At 42.7% G+C, this 19,580-nt stretch overlaps 1 protein-coding gene across 1 annotated transcript in view; it reads right to left on the reverse strand.

The window, feature by feature from the left end:
* Positions 1-442: 442 nt before the first annotated feature.
* LOC139530186 (protein phosphatase 1H-like) overlaps positions 443-19,580 on the reverse strand; it is a 59,233-nt gene continuing 40,095 nt past the window's right edge. Inside the window, exons 7-10 of the mRNA XM_071326359.1 lie at positions 17,407-17,470; positions 15,300-15,407; positions 3,742-3,893; positions 443-3,251 (exon numbers count right to left, since the gene is read on the reverse strand). Of these exons, the coding sequence (XP_071182460.1) occupies positions 3,104-3,251; positions 3,742-3,893; positions 15,300-15,407; positions 17,407-17,470 (472 nt within the window). The 3' untranslated portion in view covers positions 443-3,103. The remainder of the gene's footprint in view (positions 3,252-3,741; positions 3,894-15,299; positions 15,408-17,406; positions 17,471-19,580) is intronic.

Here is a 19,580-nt window from a genome sequence, read left to right on the forward strand (position 1 = left end):
AGTTAGCTGGCTGCTAAACTATATAAACTTATTATGGTCGAATTACCATCAGTGGGCCCCGATGTACTTTGTTAAATCAGTCTCACTCAGTTATATATTAAAAACTACAAACTGTAGAATTGCAGCAAAGTTGCTTTAGAACTGCAACATTTTCTCTACACCCCATAGCAAAATGTGTAGATTCTCAAAATGAACTCTTAATTTTTGTAATTTTTTATCTCCGCTCTCAGGGGGGGGGGCACTAAAATGTTTTGTGTGTATGCGAGCGCAACTGTTGCCCCTCGTGATAAGTTGCCCATCCCTGCCCTTATACAATGTTGAACAGAGCTAGACTAAGCCATACTAGTATGAAAACGAGTGACATGACATTATTTAAGTAAAGAATGGCACATGCACTGTACCTATGCAGTTTCATATTTCGAAAGTAAACAAGCACGCAACACAGGATGATGCAGACATGTATTTGACATATAGAAAAAATGCACAGGTGAAACAAGGACAAGGGATTGGATCTCTTGTTTAAAACAAACCAAAAGCATGGTAGATGTTTCACTATTATGTATCAAATGTAGGGTTGCAAAGCTACCAGTCATTTACCAAAGTTACCACAATCTTCAGTAATTTGGATAATTCACAGAAAATCTTTCACAATCTATCATAACTTTGGTAATTGATACTAGAACTGTAAAAATATATATATCATAGTATTAATTTATTTGATTTGTGTCCATATTGTCCATGGATTTCTAGTAGATAGATCTTATGCTTCAAGAGAAAATACCCTAATTAATAAAAAAAAGCATCTAATCAACAACAGAATTTTTTTCAATTATAAACTGGGCGGTTGAGCCCTGAATGCTGACTGGCTGAAAGCTGTGGTATATCAGACCGTATACCACGGGACTGATAAAATATTTATTTTACTCTTCTAATTACTTTGGTAACCAACTTATAATAGCAATAAGGCTTCGTGGTACAGTATATGGCCAAAATACCATGGCTAAGGGCTATATCCAGACACTGTGCTGCGTTGTGCTTAAGAACAGCCCTTAGCTGTGGTATATTGGCCATATACCACATCCCCTCGGGCTTTATTGCATAACTATACCATAGCATTGTTGAAAACTTGTTTCTGATTGGCATTCTAGAGCATGCATCATTTCCCTATAAAGGCACGGTATATCAACACCGTAAAATTCAATGGCTATAGTTCACTCTTACATGTTTTGTTTGAGCTGCTTTTGAAAGCAAAAGTCGAATTGAAAACATTATTGGCATTGCTGAATTCGATTTTCATAATAGCAAGCTAGGACTGATGGTTTGATTAGCTAAACCAGCAATTCTGTTGGGTTATCACGGCAACTTGAACACATTTCTACCAGCAAATTAACACATTTCTGGCAAATGTGTTAAAATATAGCTATGGTATAAAATGGATAATCAACTCGGGGCTCTATGCATTCTCTGGGAAATAATCCAACTCTGTGGAAGGTCAGTTTACGCCACTATCGCGTCTTGGAACACACCTTCCACGTTGTTCATTATTTTGCATAGAACGCATAGCTCTTCGTTGATTATCCCTCAACTCTGCAACTCTTCCAACTTACTTTTTTCCCACAACTGACAACAGTTGGAAGCCAATAAATACATAGTAATATAAATACAAGTTTGTAAAATATTTTATAAAAATAAAGATATTTAATGCTGAAACCCTCATTAAAACACCAATGGTATTCTCTAAATGTATATTTAGGATAATGTTTTACAGCTTTCTCATTCTATACTTCATCATCTTATTCAATTATTTCATATATTGTACATGTGATAAAGCCACACAGAGGGCCAGAGATTATTACAGACCCCTGTGATAATCGAATGTACCCAAAATGGCCACTAAATGTCTTGTGATGGATAGGATAAAATCCTTGAAAGATACCAAAAAACGTAGAACGTTTCCAGTAATATACATGCCGTTTGCAACCCTAATCGAGCGGGAAGATGTGTCCCTTCATAACCTCTAAGTAAATTCAGATTCAGGAGTACAGCAATGACAAAGAAAATACAAACCCATCAAAATGGAGAGAATTTGATTCTCCCTGACTGTCTAGCTTTCATTTACGTGATTATTAGCAAGTTGAACACAGTCAAAAAACTGTATAAAATGTAGATCCATTATCATTTCTAAACATAAAACAGATTTTTACTAAAACCCCCGTCAGGCCAGATTGTATGTTTGACACCCCTAGTCTAGGTCAGTGATTTATGGATGGTTGACCTTAGTCAGAAAAGACACACAGAACATCATATGAACAAAAACAGGTTCCATAACGTATACTGTACACACAACTCAAACAGGGTATATAACTGAAATCCACATCTAAAATCCATTCATGTTTAAGCTTATTTACATGTTCATAATCAGTAATATATTAACAATATCTCATCTAAATAGGCTAAAAACCAACACCATAAAGCATTGCACTTCGAAAGACGGTCCCTTTGCCCTTCATTTAAAATTGTCCCATGCGAGATCCAAAAGAGTAGGATCGCCTTTGTGAAAGCTATAGCCTTCCATTGTAACAGAAAATATTTGGCTATGCAGAAACCGTAGCCTACTGAATAGTTTCAAATACATGGCCCTCATAGGCCTCTGACTCCAGAATTGTCCATTTTTCATTTGCAGCACAGAAACAAAAGAAGAAACTGAAGGTACTGTATATTGTAACATCCTGAGAATTTCCTTTCACAAGAGAGAAGCACAATCATGCTACCCTGTACTGTAATACAACCAGGTGCCATTTTGCTTCCCCAGGAAAACAATCCAGGATTAAGCACGGTGTGAGCACCAGGGCATTGATTTAAGGAAAGGGGGGTTAGGATAGATGGGAGAGCAGCCTGTCTGGAGTCCCATGGTGGGTGGTTAGCTGGGCCTCAGCTAGGTCTGCCACTTGGGCGAGTGCCTAAAATTGCATCCTATACAGTGCACTACTTTTTATGGACTTGGCTAAAAGTAGTGCAGTGCACTATATAGGGAATAGGGTGCCATTTCAGACACAATCTATGTCTTGAGTCCCATGGTGGGTGCTGGCGAGCTGGGCCTGGGCTAGGTCTGCCGGTTGCCGTACATCAGACAGATGATGTAGACAGAGATGTCATCTCCAGAGCCCAGCCGGTCGTTGGCTATCCTCCAGCCTCGGTCCTTCAGAACCCCCCGCGCCCTCATGACCAGGTCCTGAGCTGCCATCGTGTACCTGGGGCACAATGGAAGAGACAAAGGACAGTATACTGAGACATAAAGCAGACAGCTAGTTGTGTTAATCTCCAGTGTGTGTACAAATAGCAAGAGAATAATGACATGACAGCCTACCTTTCAGAAAGTCTTTAAACTCTTCCACTAGCCACCTGAAGCGAACTTACTAATCCCCAAACTAAGAAAGACTTGAAGGGGTAGGACATTTCGGAAACGATTGGAATGTTTTTCCTGTTTTGATGACTGAAATCAACCACCATGCCATCCTCAAGAAAGGAATCTTTCCATTACTAGTCTCACAAGCTCTTCATCAACTTCAGAAAGTACTTATCCAAATGTTTAGAAAAGTGTGTAATTACGACAAGATAACAACGTTCATCCTCCCCAAATAAGAGCGGGGTGAGTGGAAGTTCAGGCTTGTGACAACAATATTTATCTGTCTATCTGACTGGGGGCAGCAGCTGTGCTACAGTAGAATGAGCAGAACATGCCTATGCTGGTCATCAGGGTCACAGTTGGCCAGGAAGCAGGTGACTGCCTCGGTAACCTCCTGGTTGGAGAGGACGTCCCACAGCCCGTCTGTCCCCATCACCAGGACGTCATCCGCCCCGTGTTCGTACTGAGTCAGAGGGTAAACTTTGACCTGTAGATGGGCGTAGAGGCAGGTAATGGTTATGTTATTCCAGAGAGAAGATCACAGAGGCACATCCTGTCTGTAAATCATTTGTAACATGTCTCCACCACTATCAAATCAAAGTTTATTGGTCGCGTACACAGTTCAGCAGATGTTGCGGGTCCAGCGAAATGCTTATGTTACTAGCTCCTAACAATGCAGTAAAGTGTCACAGTACACAATATTAAAACGTATGCAATTTTTTTTATCAAAATGTCAGAATAAATTCAATTAACAACCAAATAGCACTAACAGTAATCCAAATGCAATCTGTACATATATGCCCATGATGTACTAAGAATAATATGTACAGCAGTAGATAGAGTGGCTTATGATTCCAGTATAGAAATAAATATGCAGTGTGTACAAACAGTGTAACTAAAATGCAATGTACAGTAGTAGAAATATTAGAATGAGCTACAGTTGAAGAAGTCGGAAGTTTACAATACACCATAGCCAAATACATTTAAACTCAGTTTTTCACAATTCCTGACAATTAATCCTACAAAAAAATTCTGTCTTATTTAAAAAAATATTTAACCAGGTAGGCTAGTTGAGAACAAGTTCTCATTTACAACTGCGACCTGGCCAAGATAAAGCAAAGCGACACAAACAACAACACAGAGTTACACATGGAATAAACAAACATAGTCAATAACACAATAGAAAAATTAAGTCTATGTACAGTGTGTGCAAATGAGTTAAGATAAGGGAGGTAAGGCAATAAATAGGCCATAGTGGTGAAATAATTACAATTTAGCAATTAAACACTGGAGTGATAGATGTGCAGAAGATGAATGTGCAAGTAGAGATACTGGGGTGCAAAGGAGCAGAAAAAATAAATAACAGTATGGGGATGAGGTTGTTGGATGGGCTATTTACAGGTGCAGTGATCTGTGAGCTGCTCTGACAGCTGGTGCTTAAAGTTAGTGAGGGAGATATGTGTATCCAGCTTCAGTGATTTTTGTTCCAGTCATTCGTTCCAGTCATTGGCAGTAGAGAACTGGAAGGAAAGGCGGCAAAAGGAGGAATTGGCTTTAGGGCTGAACAGTGAAATATACCTGCTGGAGCGCCTGCTATGGGTGGGTGCTGTTATGGTGACCAGTGAGCTGAGATAAGGTCTGACTTAGGTCAGTTAGGATCACCACTTTATTTTAAGAATGTGAAATGTCAGAATAATAGTAGAGAGAATTATTTATTTCAGCTTTTATTTCTTTCATCACATTCCCAGTGGGTCAGATGCTCCTGTCAGAGCTGGTGTAACTGAGTCAGGTTTGTGGGCCTCCTTGCTCGCACATGCTTTTTCAGTTCTGCCCACAGATTTTCTATAGGATTTGAGGTCGGGGCTTTGTGATGGCGACTCCAATACCTTGACTTTGTTGTCCTTAAGCCATTTTGCCACAACTTTGGAAGTATGCTTGGGGTCATTGTCCATTTAGAAAACCCATTCGCGACCAAGCATTAACTTCATGACTGATGTCTTGAGATGTTGCTTCAACATACACTGCTCAAAAAAATAAAGGGAACACTTAAACAACACAATGTAACTCCAAGTCAATCACACTTCTGTGAAATCAAACTGTCCACTTAGGAAGCACTTAGGAAGTAACCCGTCTCATGCTACCACTAGAGTGAAAGCACCGCCAGCATTCAAAAGTGACCAAAACATCAGCCAGGAAGCATAGGAACTGAGAAGTGGTCTGTGGTCACCACCTGCAGAACCACTCCTTTATTGGGGGTGTCTTGCTAATTGCCTATAATTTCCACCTTTTGTCTATTCCATTTGCACAACAGCATGTGAAATTTATTGTCAATCAGTGTTGCTTCCTAAGTGGACAGTTTGATTTCACAGAAGTGTGATTGACTTGGAGTTACATTGTGTTGTTTAAGTGTTCCCTTTATTTTTGTTGAGCAGTGTATAATATATAGGCTTTTTTTTATGGCGGTATTGGAGCAGGGGCTTCTTCCTTGCTAAGCGGCCTTTCAGGTTATGTCGATACAGGACTAGTTTTACTGTGCATATAGATACTTTTGTACCCGTTTCCTCCAGCATCTTCACAAGGTCCTTTGCTGTTGTTCTGGGATTGATTTGCACTTTTCGCACCAAAGTACGTTCATCTCTAGGAGACAGAATGCGTCTCCTTCCTGAGCGGTATGACGTCTGCGTGGTTCCATGGTATTTATATTTGTGTACTATTGTTTGTACAGATGAACGTGGTACCTTCAGCAGTTTGGAAATTGCTCCCAAGGATGATCCAGACTTGTCGAGGTCTACAATGTTTTTCTGAGGTCTAGGCTTATTTCTTTAGATTTTCCCATGATGTCAAGCAAAGAGGCACTGAGTTTGAAGGTAGGCCTTGAAATACATCCACAGGCACACCTCCAATTGACTCAAATGATGTCAATTAGCCCATCAGAAGCTTCTAAAGCCATGACATCATTTTCTGGAATTTTCCAAGCTGTTTAAAGGCACAGTCAACTTAGTGTATGTAAACTTCTAACCCACTGGAATTGTGATACAGTGAATTATAAGTGAAATAATCTGTCTGTAAACAATTGTTGAAAAATGACTTGTGTCATGCACACAGTAGATGTCCTAACTGACTTGCCAAAACTATAGTTTAACTTCTTATGGCTGCAATCCCGTTAACGGGATGATATGACAACAGCCAGTGAAAGTGCAGGGCGCCAAATTCAAACAACAGAAATCTCATAATTAAAATTCCTCGAACATACATGTATCTTATACCATTTTAAAGGTAATCTTGTTGTTAATCCCACCAACGTGTCCGATTTCAAATAGGCTTTACAGCGAAAGCACCACAAACGATTATGTTAGGTCACCGCAAAATCACAGACAAACACAGTCATTTTTCTAGCCAAAGAGAGGAGTCACAAAAAGCAGAAATAGAGATAAAATTAATCACTAACCTTTGATGATCTTCATCAGATGACACTCATAGGACTTCATGTTACACAATACATATATGTTTTGTTCGATAAAGCTCATATTTATATCCAAAAACCTCAGTTTAAAATGCCTCAAATATCCAGAGAAATTGCAGAGAGCCACGTCAAATAACATAAATATTCATCATAAACTTTGATGAAAGATACATGTTTTACATAGAATTAAAGATACACTTGTTCTTAATGCAACCACTGTGTCAGATTTCAAAAACCTTTACGGCAAAAGCACAATATTCAATAATCTGAGAACAGCGTTCAGCCACAAAAGGAAGCCATACAGTTACCCGCCAAATTGTGCAGTCAACAAAACTCATAAAAAGCATTATAAATCTTCACTTACCTTTGCTGATCTTCGTCAGAATGCACTCCCAGGACTCCCACAAGAAATGTTTGTTTTGTTCGGTAATGTCCATCATTTATGTCCAAATAGCTATTTCTGTTAGCGTGTTTGGTAAACAAATCCAAAGTCAGAAAGCGCGTTCACTAAAAGCTGACGAAATGTCAAAAAGTTCCATAACAGTCAGTAGAAAGATGTCAAACGATGTATTGAATCAATCTTTAGAATGTTTTTAACATAAATCTTCAGTAACGTTCCAACTGGAGAATTACATTGACTTCAGATGTGCGATGGAACAGAGCTCCCTCTCATGTGAACGCGCATGGTCAGAGCCTGGCCAGGTCATGGTAGACCTGACTATTTCCTGTCTCCTTCGGCCCCCTTCACAGTAGAGGCATCAGACAAGGTTCTACAGACTGTTGACATCTAGTGGAAGCCGTAAGAAGTGCAAACTCATCCATATCCCACTGTGTGTTCTGTAGGGGCTGTGTTGAAAATCGACCAACCTCAGAATTCCCACTTCCTGTTTGGATTTTTTTCTCAGGTTTTTGCCTGCCATAGGAGTTCTGTTATACTCACAGGCATTATTCAAACAGTTTTGGAAACTTCAGAGTGTTTTCTATCCAATACGAATAATAATATGCATATATTAGCAACTGGGACTGAGGAGCAGGCAGTTTACTATGGGCACCTCTGTGTACCTTTCATCCAAGCTACTCAATACTGCCCCTGCAGCCATAAGAAGTTAACAAGAAATTTGTGAAGTGGTTGAAAAACTAGTTAATGACTCCAACCTAAGTGTATGTAAACTTCGAAAACACATTTACTGGAAGAACTAAACAGAATTTCAGTCAAATCTGTTTTTTTGTGTGTCCACATTTACCAAAAACTCTTAAATATCTGATTCAATGATGTCTGCAGAAAAAAAAGGGATGTCAGCTATGGCATGGCACAGTAACTTTGAAAAAATATATTTTGGTTATTGAACTACAGTAAGTGAAGTGGATGCTATTCCACACTGACTATTATTTTATTGAGCTCTGCCCCCAAACGAGACCAAATTTGGTTGGTCCAGACCAAATCTGAACCATTCATAGACGTCTATGTTTCACAAGTTTGGACATCAAAGTACAGCACAGTAGATCTCAGTAGAGTACAGTAGAGTACAATATAGTGTACTCAACTCATGTGCTCTACTGTACAGTACTATACTTTACTGAATTATACTCTACTGCGCAGTCTAAACTTGTGAACCCAAATGTGGTTTGTCGCTACTACGATTTCCCATTGTAGCCATTTCAATAGCATGAATTTTAGGATATTCCATTACAGATTTGGTAATGGAATTGAGTTTTAAATCACTTAATAATTCATAAACAAAATTGATATTACTAAAAACATAACTGATTGATGGGTCTACCTTTACTTATTACTTCTGTGAACTTTCATTATCCTCCCTCATGAGGATGAGACATTTGAAAAAAATCTTAAAGATATGCAGGTTTTTGGTAAAATAATAGAAGTTAATATTAGTTGGCAGGAGTCAACATTTTTCTGTTTCGATGCATTTCTAATACCTTAAGACTTTTTCTAGTAGATGTTTTCTAAAACCCATTTTCCATCTGGTTGACCAGAAATCAAAGCCTTTGCTTATTCCAAAACTTCAGGATAGAAAATGGTTGAAAAAAGTATATATGCCTTCATTTCTCACAAATATAGACTCTTAGCTTTCATTTGACACCCAATTTGAGATGCTCCTATGAACTTCACGTTGGTGCTCATGGGTCCTTTTACATGGAAATGACCATATGGTCTTCCTTTCCTTGAGCTTGATCTCATCTTTTATGATAAGACAGCTAGAGCCTGCAGGTTCCACAAAGAGGTCTTCTAACTGTATAGATGTGTTAATGTGTTACTGTGCCCATTACCTCTGCTACAGCACACTCTATGTATCTTCTGGAAAATATGCCGCCGACAGAGAGGGCTGCCTCGCTTCTAGTCCCTAGGAAACTTTGCAGTATTTCGTTTTTTGATGTTTACATTGTTAGCCCAGAAAATCTTAAGTGTTATTACAGACAGCCGGGAAGAACTATTGGATATCAGAGCGCCGTCAACTTACCAGCACTACGACCAGGAATACCACTTTCCTGAAGCGGATCCTTTGTCCGAACCACGCAGGGCATTTTAATTGATTCCAGGGGCTGACCCAAAACAACGCCGCCAGAGAAGAGGCAGACGGAGCGGTCATCTGGCCAGACTTCGGAGGCGCACACACTACCCACCGCTTCCAAGTATATTACTCGCTAATGTCCAGTCTCCAGATAACAAGGTCGACAAAATTAAGGCACGGGTTGCTTTCCAGAGAGACATCAGGGATTGTAGCATACTCTGTTTCACGGAAACATGGCTCTCTCGGGATATGCTGTTGGAGTCGGTACAGCCACCTGGATTCTTTGTGCATCGCACCGACAGGAATAAACAGTAGGGTGTGTTTCATGATTAATGTCTCATGGTGTAATTGTAAAAACATACAGGAACTCAAGTCCTTTTGTTCACCTGACCTAGAATTCCTCACAATCAAATGCCGACCATATCACTGGACTTTATGTAATCTGGAAACTATATATCCTGAGGCTGCATTTATTGTAGCTGGGGATTTTAACAAAGCAAATTTGAGAACAAGGCTACCTCAATTCTATCAGCATACTGACTGTAGCACTCGCGCTGGTAAAACACTGGATCACTGCTACTCTAACTTCCGCAATACATACAAGACCCTCCCCCGCCCTCCTTTCGGAAAATCTGACCACGACTCCATTTTGCGCCTCCCTTCCTATAGGCAGAAACTCAAACAGGATGTACCTGTGCTAAATACTATTCAATGTAGGTCTGAACAATCGGAATCCACACTTAAAGATGGTTTTGATCACGCGGACTGGGACATGTTCCCGGGTAGCCTCAGAGATTAATATTGACATATACGCTGATTCGGTGAGTGAGTTTATAAGGAAGTGTATTGGATTATTAAAACGTACCCTAACCAGAAACCGTGGATAGATGGCAGCATTAGTGCAAAACTGAAAGCGCGAACCACCGCATTTAACCATGGAAAGGTGACTGGGAATATGGCCGAATACAAACAGTGTAGTTATTCCCTCCGCAAGGCAATCAAACAAGCAAAATGTCAGTATAGAGACAAAGTGGAGTCCCAATTCAATGGCTCAGACATGAGACGCGTGCGGCAGTGTCTACAGACAATCACGGACTACAAAATGAAAACCAACCACGTCACGGAACCTACGTCTTGCTTCCAGACAAACTAAACACTTTCTTTGCACGCTTTGAGGATAATACAGTGCCACCGACGCAGCCCGCTGCCAAGGACTGGGGGCTCTCCTTCTCCATGGCAGACGTGAGTAAGACATTTAAACGTGTTAACCCTCGCAAGGCTGCCGGTCCAGACGGCATCCTTAGCCGCGTCCTCGGAGCATGCGCAGACCAGCTGGCTGGTGTGTTCACAGACCTATTAAATCGCTCCCTATCCCAGTCTGCTGCCCTCACATGCTTCAAGTTAGCCACCATTGTTCCTGTACCCAAGAAGGAAAAGGTAACTGAACTAAATGACTATCACCCCGTAGCACTCACTTCTGTCATCATGAAGTGGTTTGAGAGACTAGTCTAGGATCATATCATCTATACCTAACCGGTCACCCTAGACCCACTTCAATTTGCTTACCGCCCCAGTACTGTAGATCCACAGATGATGCAGTCACAATCACACTGCCCTATCCCATCTGGACAAGAAGAATACCTATGTAAAAATGCTGTTCATTGACTAAAGTTCAGCATTCAACACCATAGTACACACCAAGCTCATCATTAAGCTTGAGGCCCTGGGTCTCAACCCCGCCCGGTGCAATTGGATCACGGACTTCCTGACGGGCCGCCCTCAGGTGGTGAAGGTAGGAAACAACACCTCCACTTCACTGATCCTCAACACTGGGACCCTCCACAAGTGTGCGTGCTCAGCCCCCTCCTATACTCCTTGTTCACCCATGACTGCCTGGCCATGCACGCCTCCAACTCAATCATCAAGTTTGCAGACGACACAACAGTAGTGGGCTTGATTACCAACAACGACGAGACAGCCTACAGGGAGGTGAGGGCACTCCGAGTGTGGTGTCAGGAAAACAACCTCTCATTCAACGTCAACAAAGGAGATGATCGTGGACTTCAGGAAACAGCAGAAGGCGCACCACATCGACGGGACAGCAGTGGAGAAGGTGGAAAGTTAAGTTCCTCGGCGTACACATCACGGACAAACTGAAATGGTCCACACAGACAGTGTGGTGAAGGTGCAACAGCGCCTCTTCAACCTCAGGAAGCTGAAGAAATTTGGCGTGTCACCTAAAACCCTCAAACTTTTAGACGCACAATTGAGAGCATCCTGTCGGGCTGTATCACCACCTGGTACAGCAACTGCACCGCCCACAACCGCAAGGCTCTCCAGAGGGTGGTGCAGTCTGCACAATGCATCACCGGGGACACACTACCTGCCCTCCAGGACACCTACAGCACCTCATGCCACAGGAAGGACAAAAAGATCATCAAGGACAACAACCACCTGAGCCACTGCCTGTTCACCCCGCTACCATCCAGAAGGCGAGGTCAGTACAGGTGCATCAAAGCTGGGACCGAGAGACTGAAAAACAGCTTCTATCTCGAGGCTATCAGACTGTTAAACAGCCATCACTAACACAGCGAGGCTGCAGCCTACATACAGACTTGAAATCATTGGCCAATTTAATATATGGATTCACTAGTCACTTTAATAATGTTTACTTATCTTGCATCACTCATCTCATATGTATATACTGTATTTTATACCATCAATTGCATCTTGCCTATGCCGCTCTGTCATTGCTTATCCATATATTTATATGGATATATTCTTATTCCATTCCTTTACTTAGATTTTTGTGTATTAGGTAGTTGTTGTGGAATTGTTAGATATTGCTGCAGTGTTGGAAGCAGAAGCATTTTGCAACACTCGCAATAACCATGTGTATGTGACCAATAAAATGTGATTTGATCTGGTATAATAAAAAGGCATCCTGCTGCATGTCACACTCCGAGAGCACCAAGTAATGCCTTGGGCTTTGGTCTCCGGACAAAGTGCCATGGTTTTGATGTATTGTTGTTTCTATGTGCTGGTAGAGGGGGTACTGTAATGGCAATGACCAGGGGCATTTTGCAATGTTGTTACTTCATAAGAGGCGCGTCCTTCACCTCACAAATAGAGTACTAGTCAGTCAATGAACAAACACTGCATGATGACAGTGTTGTAAAAGTGGTTCTGAAAGAATCAAAGACTTATCGCAAATGTATCATCGGTCATCCGTGACATGTTGTTGACCTTATGATCACAAGTCAAAAAGCTATCGTCAGAACAATAATGCCTCTGTCTGACTGGAATAACAACCAGTCGGAGAAACAATAAAGAATCAATTTCACAATATACAAGAGAGACTCCGACATTGAGATGCCTTACTGTAAAACAATGATGACACTCCCACTAACCGCATCTTACTTTTGACCTACAAGCACCACTGTTTGAAAATATGATCAACAGGAAATGCCTTGAACTTGGGTTCACCGAGTCTGAAACTGCAGAAACCACTGATGACCGGATTCCATAGCAATTTACAACCTCCATCTTATATACAGTGCATTCGGAATATTCAGAGCCCTTTACTTTTTCCACATTTTGTTATGTTACAGCCTTATTCTAAAATTGATTAAATCGTTTCCCCCCCATCATCAATCTACACCAATAACCCATATTGACAAAGCAAAAACATGTTTAGAAATTTTAGCAAATATATAAAAAAATATATATAAATAAACAGAAATATCACATTTATGTAAGTATTCAGAACCTTTACTCAGTACTTTGTTGAAGCACCTTTGGCAGCGGTTACAGCCTTGAGTCTTCTTGGGTATGATGCTACAAGCTTGACACACCTGTATGTGGGGAGTTTCTCTCATTATTCTTTGCAGACCCTCTCAAGCTCTGTCAGATTGGATGGGGAGCGTCGCTGCACAGCTATTTTCAGGTCTCCCCAGAGATGTTCTATCAGGTTTCAAGTCCGGGCTCTGGCTAGGCCACTCAAGGACATTGAGACTTGTCCCGAAACCACTCCTGCGTTGTCTTGGATGTGTGCTTAGGGTCGTTGTCCTGTTGGAAGGTGAACCTTCGCCCCAGTCTGAGGTCCTGAGCGCTCTGGAGCAGGTTTTCATTAAGGATCTCTCTCTCTCTCGAGATCTATAGGATCTCTCTATGTAGCATTTCGCTACACTCGCATTAACATCTGCTAACCATGTGTATGTGACAAATAAAATTTGATTTGATTTATACTTTGCGTGGTTCATCTTTCCCCTCCATGCTGACTAGTCTCCCAGTCCCTGCCGCTTAAAAACATCCCCACAGCATGATGCTGCCACCACCATGCTTCACCGTAGTGATGGTGCCAGGTTTCCTCCAGACATGAGGCTTGGCATTCAGGCCAAAGAGTTAAATCTTGGTTTCATCAGACCAGATTATCTTCATGGTCAGAGTCTTTAGGTGCATTTTGGCAAATTCCAAGTGGGCTGTCATGTGCCTTTTACTGAGGAGTGGCTTCTTGGTCACTTCACTGACCAAGACCCTTCTCCCACGATTGCCAAACTGAGCAAAGGCGGCCAGCTCTAGGAAGAATTTTGGTGGTTCCAAAGAATGATGGAGGCCACTGTGTTCTTGTGGACCTTCAATGCTGCAGAAATGTTTTGGTACCCTTCCCCAGAACTGTGCCTCAACACAATCCTGTCTTGGAGCTCTATGGACAATTCCTTCGACCTCATGGCTTGGTTTTTGCTCTGACATTCACTGTCAACTGTGGGACCTTATATAGACAGGTGTGTGCCTTTCCACATCACATCCAAACAATTGAATGTACCACTGGTGCACTCCAATCAAGTTGTATAAACATCTCAACGATGATCAATGGAAACAAGATGCACCTGAGCTCAATTGAGTCTCATAGCAAAGGGTCTGAATACTTAAATAAGGTATTTATGTTTGATAAATTTGCTAGAATTTCTAAAAACCTGTTTTCACGTTATCATTATGGGGTATTGTGTGTTTTTTAGAATAAGGGTGTAACCTAACATAATAATGTGGGAAAGGGTCTGAATACTTTCCGAATGCACTGTACATACTGTCTGCACATGTATTTACAGTCGCTTTAAAGTTTAGAGCAACAGCAAGGGAAGATAAGACAGCAAGGATAGAGGTTCAAAACAAGAACTCTTCAAAACAAGCACACTGTCTGAACCATGACTGAACTCAGAGGGCTTTGAAATAAAAGATCAAGAGAGTATTGAGAGCTTGTGACTATCAGGAGTCAGAAGGTAATTGTTCAGTAGAAAGTTGGTTGGGAGCTGAAAACTCCTTTTAGGACGATGAGTTGAAATATTTGTATGTCATACGTCAATGTTGGTATGTCACTAACTTCAATGCAGACAAGATAATGGTTGGATGGAATGATGGGCCCTGATCAAAAGTAGTACACTATATAGGGCAGGGTTGCCCAACTGGCCAGTTGGTGGTTTTATTTGGCCCCCAAAAATGTGTGGAGTTTTAATTGTTGCACATAAGAAACTGTAAAAAAAAAAAAAAAAATCACCTCAAAGTTATTTTAATTTAAGAAATCTGTTCCCAAGTTCTCCCATGCATAAGAGAGATACACGATGTGACCGTATTCAAATGTAAGCAAGGCTTTTTGTGGTCAATTTGCAGTCTACAAATGATTTGTAATTATGTTCCGGCCCCCCGACCAGCTGGCTGAATCTCGTTTATGATCCCTGATATAGAATAGGGAATAGGGTGCCCTTTGGAACACAGATGCAGTTTCCTGTCATTTGATCGTGATGACCTTGGTCAATAAGGTCTGATGCACTGTTATGGCACTATTATACTCTCCAGGTTATTGATACACAGGAAATAGAGAATAAGTAGTACCGTACTCTACCTCTGGGCAGCAGGACAAAAAGGGCTTGATGTAGATGTTGGAGTCATGCACTTTGAGCTCGTGGTCTCCCAGGCCCCTGGTGACCCCGATGGTAGCCAACACACGTGCCTGTGGAGGGATGAGACCATCAAAGAGAGGAACTATAAACATCACCTCCCTCTGACTCTATGATCCTCACTCCCCGACTCTGTTTTGGCAACAAGTATTATTTCAAACCAATGTTTGGGTTAATTTGATCCATTGAAGTCCTTTGATGTGTTTGGACCTCAGGGTCAGAGTCAATTCTACCGGTTTTTCAATTCGGTCTGTCAACTTCACGGGAGAGGGAATTTAAATTCCAACCATGAATTGAAAGAATCCTCTTTGGAAAAAAATCTCCCTATTAAATACATGGAATGAATTTCAATTCACTGCTAGAATCAACTGAGTTGAAATTCTATTTACCCTGGCCCAGATGAACACTACTCTCCTCTGTCATTTAGGGAAAAACTTCAACTGGACCAATGATGGCCTCATGACTTTAATAATGATGACCCCCCCAATGATATCTCCCTGGAGACTGCTCTATGCTACAAGATACAGGACTACAAATCTTATCTTCATAAACACACACACCCTAGAGGTTAGAGAGGCGAGTCAGCAACCGGAAGGTTGCCAGTTCGAAACCCGGGAAGTGAGCCAACAACCAGAGGGTTGCTGGTATCTAATCTTAGATGCCATTGCCTGCTGTTGTGCCCTTGAGCAAGGTACTTAACCCCCCGCAACAACAGCTCCCTGGGCACCCAGCCCTCCGCACCTCTCCAAAAAAACTGTGTGTGTGTGTTTAGGAGGGGTTGGGTTAAAATTGGAAGTAAAATTAGTTGGACCTTGTGTGCAATTGACCAATAAAGTCATTTTAATCTTCACACACAAACACCATTTAAAAAAATAAAGGCAAATAAACACAAGCACCGCTGCATAATCCAAGTTGCCACCTCGAATGCAATGGAAGCGATTGTTCATTGTACAATGAAGCAAAGCACCACATCACGACATGTTCCGGTTGTGTGAATCCTTAATGATCTCTCTCCTCTCTACCTAGTCTGAGACACCGACGTTGTCTACGGTCTCCCTCATTTGTAAACTGTGTGAAATTCCTTTTGATTCCTACTGTCTGCACATATCGCCTCTGCCTCTGAAAAAGGCTAGCTGCTTGGAGCTGGGGAGCAGTGCTAATTGTATAAGGAGCCATGTGAGGAGAGAGAGAGGAAGGAGGGGGCGAGAGAGGAGAGAGGAAAAGGAAAGAGAGGAGGGAAGACAGAGGGGGCGAAAGAGTATAAAGGGGGAGAGAGGAGAGAGGGGAGCGAGGAGGCAGTCGTACAGTCAGTTGGGCTGAACTGGGATCAGTATGCAGTGCAGATGCCGCAACAAGAGCGAGATGAGAGAGAGGAGAAAAAGAGGAAGAGTCTAAGGGGTAAAGACAGAGATAAAGCTCCTCGGGTGGAGGAGAAACATCCTGGGATTAATTGTTGAGCATAGGTACTGCCCCGACAGGCTGTGCCGGTCTTTGAAGTGCGGTGGTGTTTCTCCAGCACAACTCAATCCTCTCCCCTCCTATCACTCTATATCGCTCTCCCCCTCACTTCAAAGGAAGGACTCAGCTTGGCCGGCACTTGATGTCGTGGGCACAGCCGACTGTGATAGGAGGCTTACTGTGGTGTGGTAACAGACTGCACTTGGGTGACATCTGCCTGGTCCTCATCTAACGACACAGCTGACTACTGCCTGCATGCCAGATGAGTGGCAGAGGCCCTAATATGCAGGGTAGCATACGCTGATAACCAAACTTTGGCTTTGCATCTCAGGAACCACAATAACAGGATATAGGCTAGCAATCTTATTGGGTGTTCAGTGATACTGTTATAAAGATGGTCTGAAATGCCACCACAGTGAGCCTTCTTGCAGACAAAGACTGCTCCTTCCTCTACAGAGTGACAGTGGGCTGACTAATGGTGCCTTGGTGGAGCTGTGATTACAGCTCCTAAAAACAAGGCTGTGGGAGTAACCCCATTAACAGGCTGGGTCCGGGGCGGCTGAATCACGGGCTAACGGGTGAGAGCAGTCTTACCTTCTTCCCTTCGCCATAGATTAGGGGAAACTTCAGGTCATCGTCCTCAATGGTTTTATATGCCCTGCACACAGGAGAGAAGACTCATGTTTTTTTTATTTTATGGCAGCCAGGCAGGGAGGCAGGCAGCGGTTCGTATGCAGTGTGCTATGGAGATGCACCGCCTCATAGCCTCCCTCAGGGCCTGCAGCCTAGACGAGTGAGGAGACAGAGATAGGAAGAAAGGATCAGAGAAAAAAAACACACGCAAACAATACAGAAAAGGAGCGATGGATAGATTACTTAGCATATTTTTCTAGTTGATCTTGTGAAAATATCCCCTTGTGACAAAATGGTAATTGCCAATGAATGTATGAGATGAGGTGTTACCGTTTCAGATTGTTTTGGTGTGTGTGTGTGTGTGTATATATACACTGCTCAAAAAAATAAAGGGAACACTTAAACAACACAATGTAACTCCAAGTCAATCACACTTCTATGAAATCAAACTGTCCACTTAGGAAGCAACACTGATTGACAATAAATTTCACATGCTGTTGTGCAAATGGAATAGACAAAAGGTGGAAATTATAGGCAATTAGCAAGACACCCCCAAAAAAGGAGTGATTCTGCAGGTGGTGACCACAGACCACTTCTCAGTTCCTATGCTTCCTGGCTGATGTTTTGGTCACTTTTGAATGCTGGCGGTGTTCTCACTCTAGTGGTAGCATGAGACGGAGTCTACAACCCACACAAGTGGCTCAGGTAGTGCAGTTCATCCAGGATGGCACATCAATGCAAGCTGTGGCAAAAAGGTTTGCTGTGTCTGTCAGCGTAGTGTCCAGAGCATGGAGGCGCTACCAGGAGACAGGCCAGTACATCAGGAGACGTGGAGGAGGCCGCAGGAGGGCAACAACCCAGCAGCAGGACCGCTACCTCCGCCTTTGTGCAAGGAGGTGCACTGCCAGAGCCCTGCAAAATGACCTCCAGCAGGCCACAAATGTGCATGTGTCAGCATATGGTCTCACAAAGGGTCTGAGGATCTCATCTCGGTACCTAATGGCAGTCAGGCTACCTCTGGCGAGCACATGGAGGGCTGTGCGGCCCCACAAAGAAATGCCACCCCACACCATGACTGACCCACCGCCAAACCGGTCATGCTGGAGGATGTTGCAGGCAGCAGAACGTTCTCCACGGCGTCTCCAGACTCTGTCACATGTGCTCAGTGTGAACCTGCTTTCATCTGTGAAGAGCACAGGGCGCCAGTGGCGAATTTGCCACTCTTGGTGTTCTCTGGCAAATGCCAAACGTCCTGCACGGTGCTGGGCTGTAAGCACAACCCCCACCTGTGGACGTCGGGCCCTCATACCACCCTCATGGAGTCTGTTTCTGACCGTTTGAGCAGACACATGCACATTTGTGGCCTGCTGGAGGTCATTTTGCAGGGCTCTGGCAGTGCTCCTCCTTGCACAAAGGCGGAGGTAGCGGTCCTGCTGCTGGGTTGTTGCCCTCCTACGGCCTCCTCCACGTCTCCTGATGTACTGGCCTGTCTCCTGGTAGCGCCTCCATGCTCTGGACACTACGCTGACAGACACAGCAAACCTTCTTGCCACAGCTCGCATTGATGTGCCATCCTGGATGAGCTGCACTACCTGAGCCACTTGTGTGGGTTGTAGACTCCGTCTCATGCTACCACTAGAGTGAAAGCACCGCCAGCATTCAAAAGTGACCAAAACATCAGCCAGGAAGCATAGGAACTGAGAAGTGGTCTGTGGTCACCACCTCCAGAACCACTCCTTTATTGGGGGTGTCTTGCTAATTGCCTATAATTTCCACCTTTTGTCTATTCCATTTGCACAACAGCATGTGAAATGTATTGTCAATCAGTGTTGCTTCCTAAGTGGACAGTTTGATTTCACAGAAGTGTGATTGACTTGGAGTTACATTGTGTTGTTTAAGTGTTCCCTTTATTTTTTTGAGCAGTGTATATATATATATATATATATATATATATATAGGGAGGGGTGATCTACCACCCTTGTATATTCCCCCATATTCTCATTCTGTGGGAGTCGATGAAGGTGCTACGGAAAGGTCCCAACATTCCCATTCCATTTGAATCTGGGTATCTATAGTACATTAAATGTTAAAAAGTCCATACTTTCTCCAATGTACTCGTGAGTCATGAACACGAC

Source organism: Salvelinus alpinus, chromosome 9 (assembly GCF_045679555.1).
Source record: "Salvelinus alpinus chromosome 9, SLU_Salpinus.1, whole genome shotgun sequence".
NCBI lineage: Eukaryota > Metazoa > Chordata > Actinopteri > Salmoniformes > Salmonidae > Salvelinus > Salvelinus alpinus.